The following is a 9,552-nucleotide window of genomic DNA, read 5'->3' on the forward strand; positions in this document are numbered from 1 at the left end:
AAACTCCCACAGAACGAATGTCATCGCCGATCTCCATCTGACGAAGAAGACATTACCAGGAGCTGCACCGAGGGGCCGGGTGAAGGAGAGCACTGTTGCAATATTCATAGATTACTGCCTCTTTGGTGACCTTGAGACAGAACTGACATGACAAGATAACACTTAAACATATAGGCATATACGATTGTACACTAGCTGTAAACTATTATTAGCTTTCGTGAGAATAACTCGGTAGTTCCCCTTCTTTTCTGTGCACTGATAACTGAACAGTGAATGTTGTTGGCTGCAGAGGCAAATGTGCCTCTTGTTGCCCCCCTGTTTATTTGCGCACTTCATTTTTTTGCTCATTTTTTTTTTTTGCTGAACCGGTCTTGGACTTGAAATTCTCACCAGGACGATAATCAGTATCGTACTCTGTATGAAACCGAGGCGCTTGATGCTCCATCCCAGCTGAGCTGTGTGCCTTTGGCCACAATGACTGCTGAAGAGCTCAACGTTTCAGCCCTGGCAAAAACGCAAGAACAAAAAACAACAACCAGACAGCAGAGGACTGGATCCTGAGGTGTCACCCTGTCAAAGCACATCCAGAATCACAAAGTTAAAGAGCAAACGGACAGATATTACCCCTCCAGCAACTGCTTCTCACAATTTCCAGAATCTGTTATGTGCAAACTACAGAGCTGGGGATGTACTATAATGTGCATCAGAAGCATATTGTATGGAGGGGGGGGGGGACATAGTATCTCTAAATAAGAAACACTAAAAATCCCAACTTCCATGCTATTACGCTACTTACTGAAGTTTCCCACGGTCCTTTGTTGGCTGGGTAAACCCCACAGCTCAATGAAACCAATTCAGCCCGATTTATAAAAAGTCCACTGTGGCGTCACCGAGTCAAATCAGTTGCAGTTTTTGTTCCTGTATTGTAAATCTCTCCTGTCGTCTCCTGCGAGGACTACCGGCGCTGGAGAGAGTGACTATGCCTTGCAGTATTACCCGTTAGTTGAAACCAATAAGTCCAAGTTTGCTGAATATTAGACTGTACGGGAGCCTCCAGGGGAGCTTGCCCCGGGGCCCAAGAGTTTGGACTCGGATCAAAGATAAGCTACGAGATAGAAGAGCGAAGAGATATCGAATATCAGAAGTTATGAGGCATGTGAGGGATAGCATACTAGGAGAACACAGCACTCTATCAGAACCAATATAATTTGAAAGTCACCCCCGGCCGCCCCATTGACTGCTGGGATAGGCTCCAGCATTCCCGCGACCCTGAGAGCAGGATAAGCGGTTCGGATAGTGGATGGATGGATGGGGGTCATTTTGAACTAATAACCAATTCCATCTAGCGTCAGTAAAACACACTGAATTTCACACCTTAATGAGTGTGGAAGGTAGCTGCAGATGTTTACATTATTCCCATAACTTCTTGAATGCCCCTTTTGATTTTCAATACTTGGTCCCTTTAGCTGCTTTTGACAGAAGTTCTTCTGTCTGCCTTTTTCTTTTTTTGATACAAACGCAGCTTTTGTGAAACAGTGCAAACGCTTCAAAGAAAACTGAATCGGTTCATGAAATGTATCTGTCAATAAACATTGTATCCAGATGAACTGATTCAACTTTATTTTGATTTTCCTACCCGGATTATTGAGCATGCATAAAGTGCAAACACTTGTTTGATTCTGCACTGACACCAAGGCCCAGAGGTTATTCCGTGCTGATTGGAAAACGCTGATCCGCTTTTGCTGGCTGCACTGTTCTGCACATATCTCCATTTTCCTTTGTCTCTCGCTCGCCATCTCTATGTTTCCTCTCTGTGTCCCCTTTGCACGCTCTCACGCAGAAGTATACACGCCACACAAACACGGACACACGCTAGCACGCACAGCACGCACATGCACCCAGGCAACTCGACGGTGACTCACATCCCTCTGCGAGGCAGGAAGTTAGTGATTACCCGGATATCTGTCGCTCTCCAGGGTCGGCCTCTTACACGTCACTGAATCAGATTCTGCTGCTTAATTGCCTATGAAGACAGCAGTGACTTGAGACAGAGGTCAGAAAGAGGTCTACACAACACCATAGCCTTTAACTCTATCCAACCGAGCTTGGCAGGTATGGGGTCCAGTGTCTGTCACCGGGTCACTTTGGCAGGGTTCAAAGCTGTGACTCTTCAATTATAGGACGTTTTCTTTCATAATGTAACCGGTTTATTTTCTTGCCCGGTGCGGGATTCGATACGGGGTGTACCGCGCCACAAGGCGACGTCACTAACCGCTCGGCTAAAGAGTCGTGTCCTATTAGTAATTTACAGTCGTCACCCTCCCGGAAGCGCGCGCCCTCGCGCTTTGTCATTCCCGCGCTCCGAAGAGACTTCCGAGGATCTGCACACTTCGGATCCCACCGCTGCCACCAATGTAACCGGTTATTTTCTTGCCCGGTACGGGATTCGATACGGGGTGTACTGCACCACAAGGCGACATCACTAACCGCTCGGCTAAAGGGTCAGACCCGTTAGCTAGGGGCTAACGGGTCTTATTAGTAGTTTACAATAACTACGAAGCCAACCGATTTATTCGAAACGTGGGTGTGTTCCGGCGGCGGCCCTGGGAAAGCCAAACCCCCATTTAAGTAGGGGTAAGCGATCCCGGGCGGAAGTTAGCAAGCCGCTGGCTATAATTTGAAAACGTTCTGCCAAAGAACCCGCCCCCTCACCTCTGCCTATGAGAGCGTTGTGGACGCGCAACTGATTGACAGCAAGGAGAGGCCAATGGAGACGCCGGCTTGCGAAGCGCTCTCCTGATTGGCTGTTCATGGGCGGGGAGAGTGATTTTCTGTCTGGTTACAGCGTCCAGGACGTCCACAGAGGCGTTTTCTCTCTCTCTCTCTCCTATATATTTGATAGCTGTCGGGATTAAGAAAGATTTTTTTTTACCAAATATTATAAAAGGTGTTATAAATCAAAATCACAGATAGCCTCTTTAATCGTGTAAACGTCTGCCTATGCCACTCATCAATCAGCAGAACGGATGATTGGATAGCATTTAAAGTGCAGCAATTTGAGACTGTGAGTTTTAACTAAATAATAACAATGATTCTAAAACATGCTGTACAAGCTTGTAAAAAGATTTGAAAGTAGGGTAAATACACACATAGTCAACTAACTACCCCTCCCCTAATATATATATCATATATATATATATATATATATATATATATATATATATATGAAGCGACTCCGCTTTCTCCTATATGGGCAGATTAAACTCTTGGTGACAGACTTCTCCTCGGCTGAACTCCTGTTTTCTGCTCCTTCCAGAGTCTCTGCCCCCCCTCCATGCCTTCCCCGCTCTGATCACCAGCCCACACAAGACACACTGGAGCTACCTCCACACATCTCCACTAAAGTGCTCCACGCTGGAGAGCAAAATGACTGCCTGCTCGCCCAGTGATGCTCCGCCACGAGATGTGAGGGACAGGAAAGCGGGGGTGAGCGATGGAGAGAGAGAGAGAGAGAGAGAGCGAGAGAGAGAGAGAGAGAGAGAGCAGTACAGAGTAAGCTATATATATATAAAGAGAGAGAGAGAGAGAGAGAGAGGAGAGAGAGAGAGAGAGAGAGAGAGCAGTACAGATATATATATATATTTAGAGAGAGAGAGAACAGTACAGGGTGAGCTATATATAAAAGAGAGAGAGCGAGAGAAAAGAGAGAGCGAGAGAAAGGGACAATAAGATAGAGATGAAGAAAGAACAATGTTGGCGCTTTTTGCCCAATCATAAACCAGTTCCCGGTTTAGACCTCTCTTTCTGCTACACAAGTCTTTTGTGGAATCATGACAAAGCTGCAGAATCAAGCCTTTGTCTGCAGAGAGGAGGGCGTGCGCGCGCGTGTGCGCGTGCTTGTGTGTGCGTGTGTGTGTATGTGCGTGTGTGAGAGAGAGAATGTGAATTTACAACAGCTCTTTATTTAACAAGAAAACAAACTAACAATGAATAATGACACCATCGGATGTAGTCACTCGTTTACATTAACATGCACAAAACGAGTTTCAACTTCCATCACTGAACCGAGAGAGAGAGCGAGAGAGAGAGGGGGGGAGAGAGCAGAGAGAGAGAGGGAGAGAGAGAGAGAGCGCGAGAGAGAGAGGGGGGGGAGAAAGAGAGGGAGAGAGAGAGAGAGAGAGAGAGAGGAGAGAGGGGGGAGAGAGAGGGAGAGGGAGAGAGAGGGGGGGGGGGAGAGGAGGGGAGAAAGAGAGGGCAGAGAGAGAGCGAGAGAGAGAGAGAGAGGGGGGGAGAAAGAGAGGGAGAGAGACAGAGAGAGAGAGAGAGAGGAGAGAGAGACGAGAGAGAGAGAGAGAGAGAGAGAGAGAGAGAGGAGAGAGAGAGAGAGGGAGAGAGATCCATCAGTTCAATTTGATACCCACCTCGTCACCCCTGACAACGGGGCAAAAGTGGTAAAGAAGAGCGGTACATCAAAGTGACGGCCCCCACCACTTATATGAAACTACAGACACAAAGAGCACAGACAAATCACACACACACACACACACACACACACACACACACACACACACACACACACACACACACACACACCCAATATACACACACATTCCTGGACAGCGTGACGAATCATATCTTAATAGCAGTCACACAAGTGGGAGTGTTACCCGGCAGATGTACCCTGCCAGAAAACCCCCCCCAAAACACGTGGGGGTGTGAACCACGTGCGTTACGCACACAAAGGTATCGAACGCTGCTTGACGGCCGCCAGTAGCAGTAGTCTTGTTGCACACGTTGTTTGGGGTGAGGCGGCTTGCTCGACTCGTAAGGTGCCCGGATGTGCTGCACGCGGGTTGGGGGGTCATGCAACGACAGCCTGATGTGCGCGAGTGATGCTGACTATTAGTGAGTCGAGTCAGCTTGACTTGTGTATCCCCTTAACACCTCAGAGAGCTTTACGTCCAGAGGGGGAAACAGGTAGCTAAACGACAGCTGATGACGACCCACGATTTGGATGAGGAGGGGGGGGGTGTAGAAACTTGGAGGAGGGAGGTGGACACTTTAACCACAGCTGGAGAAGTGAAAACCGGTGAAATCGGTCTGCGGCCATACTTACTAGAGGAGGCAACGTGGACTTTGGCGTCATAAGGAGCAAGTGGAAGACTTTTATGGAAGGGGGGGGGGATACGCAGCTAACATGGCCTCTCTCTCCCCCCCTCCTCGCTCACATACTGTAATGGGGTCCTTGTAGGAACAGGTTTGGGTCGGGGCGATGCTCAGAAAGAGGGTCGGCATGAAAGGCGATAACGGGGAGAGGAGATGAAGAGAAGGCATGGGAGGGAGACGCGAGGAAACGCCCGCGGGTGAGGAGAAGTGATGTAAGGAGATGAAAAGGAGGAGTGGGGGCAATTAGGCGACAGTGGGGGGGGGGGTACAGAAACCAAGCCAAGAGGCTGAGAGAGAGAGAGAGAGAGAGAGAGAGAGAGAGAGAGAGAAGGGGGGGGCAGAACAGGTGTAAGAGTTTACTGGGGGGGGGGGGGGGCATGCAGACATGTTGCCTCTGAATTTATAAGCGACCCCTGTCTGGGAGCCAGACTCTCCTGACGGGCGGGAAGTCTGTGTCAGAATCTTCAGGGTTGCGCCTCGAATGTGCAGCAGGTCCAGTCTGATTACACCCGACACAAAGTCATCAGTTCGCTTGTTAAGATTTTTTTTTGTTGTTGCGTGTGTGACATCCTGTAGGAATGCCAGTGAGCCTATGCATGGCTAGCATCCTATTCTGTTCCAGCACCCCCCCTCCCCTCCCCACCCCACCGCCCCCAGCAGTCTCCAGTGCGCAGGCGTGGCCAGCACACACCTACCATAGACGGTAGGGGGCGTCAACATGGCGCTCTGTCGACGACCGCACTGACTGCAACCTGCCAGAGAGAGAGAGAGAGAGAGAGAGAGAGAGAGACACACACACACAAAGAGGGAGAGACAGCTAGGAGAGAGGAGAGACAGACAAGAGGAGAGAGCGACGGGACCGCGCAGTTCTGTCCGGCGTCGAGATTCGATCCTAATTTCCAGCCCTATGGGTTTCTTACGCACCTCCAGGAGGATAGGGGTCAATTCGGAGGATACATCATCAAACCGTTTTCCCCTCCTCTGGCTGCTGCTGCCGGTTCCTTCTCTCTCCCCCCCCTCTCCCCCCTGCCCCCCCCCTGCGCCGTTGATGGTTTTTGTGCAGCGGCAGACGTCTGAGCTGTAGCGCAGGTGCGAGAGATAAGCGGAGACCGCTCCTCTCCTCCCGTTTCCAAGGTGGAAATGTCGAGCGACAAGCCGGTTTCGGCAGCACCGGGCTCGGCTTCGCTGACGGATACGGATCGGGACTCTCACCAGCCGCCGGGCTCCGCGCCGCCGCCGCACGGCGTTACGGGCGCTGGCCTCGCCGCCGCCACCGGGGAGAGGATGGTGTCCGCAGCCAGCTCTATGGTCCTCCCGGCCGGGGTGATCAACCCCGCCGTCCCGATCAGGAATATTCAGATGAAATTCGCCGTACTGGTGGGCCTGATCCAGGTCGGGGAGGTTAGCAACCGGGACATCGTGGAGACGGTGCTGAACCTGGTGAGTGGACTTATCTGTGTAGCGCGCGCGCGCGCACGGCACACACACACATGGGGGCGCGCGCGTGGAGGAGGGGGGGGCAGTGCAGCCATGTAAAAGCGGAATCACTGCGCCCTAACCTGCTATGTTTTATTTACGATGCCCCCCCTCCCCGGTTGTGTGGCGGTCAGAGGATGATGTCATTTGTTTGTTCAGAGGATAGATGTGTTGTTGTTCTTCTTCTTCTTCATCTTCTATTCTATGCGGATCAAACGACACTCGATCGTTACGGGGAGGGGAGGAGGCTGTGGTGTGTTGTTATAAAGGCGAACGCGGCTAAACGAAGCATGTGACTCGCACCGCGGAGGGCAGCCCGAGCCACCGGCCATTGTTGACTAAATGACCCGTTCGCTGGCAGTTGCCCATCAACGCCAGGAAGCCCTGCTCTACTCTTGTCTTCAAAAACCTTTTTTTTTTTTACCCCTCCTCCCTCCGGCATTTGCAATTTTAATCAGGCTTTAAGAGGACACAGCCGGTGCGCGTGCGGCGGGCTGTTTCCCCTGACACCCCCCCCCCCCCGTCGGCCCATCTGTACAGGCGGACGGCGAAACCGTGCGATGTTGCGCAATACTCGCCGTCCGCGCTTGGGTCGTTTCCCCCGGCGCAGGAAGCCACGCTGCTGCGCGGCTGTGCGTGTTCGAAACCAGCCGCGGGTTGACGGCAAACGCGAACAAAGGCCCGGCTAGCACGCAGCTATCGCCATACGCCGGTGTATTGCGAGAATAGCTCCCAATTCTGCACAGGCCCGCAGCCGTGGTCGGAGGTAGGCCCCTTTCTGTGCGCAAAAGAAAAGTGGTGTGGGGTACTTGGAACAATGGAGGTTACCGGGGGGCGTGGGGGGGGGGTCTAGATTGCCGCGATCCGGCGGGTTACAGAGCCGCTGCTGCACCTGTTTACTGTGGCTCAGACGCGTACAGCCTCCCCCCCCCCCCCCACACACACACACAACTAGCCGCCATAGTCTTTGCCCCTCTAGCGGTGTCTTCATCGGCGATGCTGGGCCTGCCCTACACAACTCAGCAGAAAATTCAGTGCCACCTCATTTTTGTTTTCCTTCAAATTTTATTTATTTATTTATTTTCTGTCAGCCGCGTGTCCCGTCACGAAACAGACGAGTAAAAAAAAAAGAAGAAAAAAAAAAGTAAAGCAGATTAGGTCTTGGTGTAGATGCTGCTCGGCTGCTTTCCTCCTCTGTGCATCCGTCAGGATGATGAGGGACCGTGGCGCTTTGCTGCATGACATTACAAATTTGCCATAAGAAGGACCCCACATCCTGAATCCTTCTTTCTTTCTTTCCCTTTTTTTTTTTTAATGGCAGGTGCATAGCATATAATGTTTATGCAATGCTTCTGTTCTTAGAGGATGTCTGTATGGCTGACTTTGTGTGACCTGTGGACTATTTATCCACTTGATGCATGGCGGAACTGGACAGCCGGCAGTTGGGCTAACCATTTTCCTCTCAGTCAGATGTTTAGCCGTCTGGATTCTAGTTGACTTATATCTCCAACTGATTATTCATTCTGCATGGGAAATTGTGTGGTGTGTGTATGTGTGTGTGTGTGAGGGGGGGGGGGAGTAGGAGACCGAGGGCTTGCTGCTCATTTCAACCTTGCCTTGCCTTAAAACCTGCTGGGCTACATGTGCTGATAACCATCCATCCTTTTTCTATGGCCTCCCTTCAGTCTGGCAGAGATGAGAGGGAGTAATGTTGCCTGCATAGGCTAGCCTTGCTGGCAGCGCCATGCATTTAAAAGCAGGAGGTGGAGGAGGAGCAGGGGGGCTTGAGGAAGGGTGGGGGAGGAGAGCGATACAGAGAGAGAGAGAGAGAGAGAGGAGGTGGTGGCAGGATGCTGCAGTGGCTATGTGCTCAGAAATCACCAGCTGATGCAGCGGAAGGGGAAAGGATTCAGGATCGGTTCACATCGGATCAGTGGGGCATTCAGTTTCAACATCTAGGCCAAGGCAGAGGCGCGAGTCGAACCGAAAACCTGTTTTCGCTTGTGAGAGAAATGTGGCTCCCGTTAGGATGAGATGTTATTCCGTAACACGCTCGTGCGTTTATTTGCGAAGGCCTGGGCAGCACCTTACAAATCTGCCTCCTCCACAGTTAGAGGAGAACCCTGACAACGCGTGTGGGTTATGTAAAGCGTTACTCTCTCCTCGGTCCCGAATTGAACGATCAGTCCTGGTTGCAAGGCTGCAATAACCCGAGCCTGTTATGGAATTCTGTTGCCCAGCTCCTTAATTAAAAGAGTTGAAACAAAGTGTTGTGGAGGCAGGAACCCTCAGCGGTCATGCTCTTGGAATAATGAGTCCGCTGTGGCCTAAAAAAAAAAACCCTGATCCATTATTGCAGCCAATGTGGGAGACCACATCAGCCAGACTTGTATTGATCAGGCTCCGCCGCAGCTCGGAGGAACGGATGGCTTGTCGGCTTGATTGTATATGCTGCTTGTTCCATACGCAAAGGAAGATGGCGTTGGGTTGAAACGGTTTGCATGGTTGTACAAGAAAAAAAAAAAAAGGGGGTGGTAAATTACATGAGAGGAATAAACAGAAAGGGAGCAGTACTGAAGGGTATGCACAACACACCGATGTAAAAGAATAGAACAAGCTAGCCTGTCAGTCCCTCTGTCAGCGTACTTCTGTCCTTTCTGGGTTTAATGAGGATGCTGGAGATGCAGTACGTTATCCTGCAGCCAGTGCACACAGTCAATAACACTGGAGTGCTCATATACCTATGAACACACACACACACACATTTTCATTGTGATTTTGCGTGTGTGTTTGTTGGGGGGGTGTCACTCAGCTGTTACTATCAACAAGGCTGCACAGTTGTCAAGGCAACACAGCTCATTGATTGAGCTGCTTGACTCCACTCCCAGAGACCACCTGGTGTTACCTTTC

The 9,552-nt window shown here is 50.9% G+C and overlaps 1 protein-coding gene across 1 annotated transcript in view; it reads left to right on the forward strand.

The window, feature by feature from the left end:
- Positions 1-6,306: 6,306 nt before the first annotated feature.
- nbeaa (neurobeachin a) overlaps positions 6,307-9,552 on the forward strand; it is a 134,350-nt gene continuing 131,104 nt past the window's right edge. The window contains exon 1 of the mRNA XM_056284328.1: positions 6,307-6,606. Coding sequence (XP_056140303.1) covers positions 6,307-6,606 — 300 coding nt within the window. The remainder of the gene's footprint in view (positions 6,607-9,552) is intronic.

The sequence above is a fragment of the Lampris incognitus genome, chromosome 8 (genome assembly GCF_029633865.1).
Source record: "Lampris incognitus isolate fLamInc1 chromosome 8, fLamInc1.hap2, whole genome shotgun sequence".
Classification (NCBI taxonomy): Eukaryota; Metazoa; Chordata; class Actinopteri; order Lampriformes; family Lampridae; genus Lampris; species Lampris incognitus.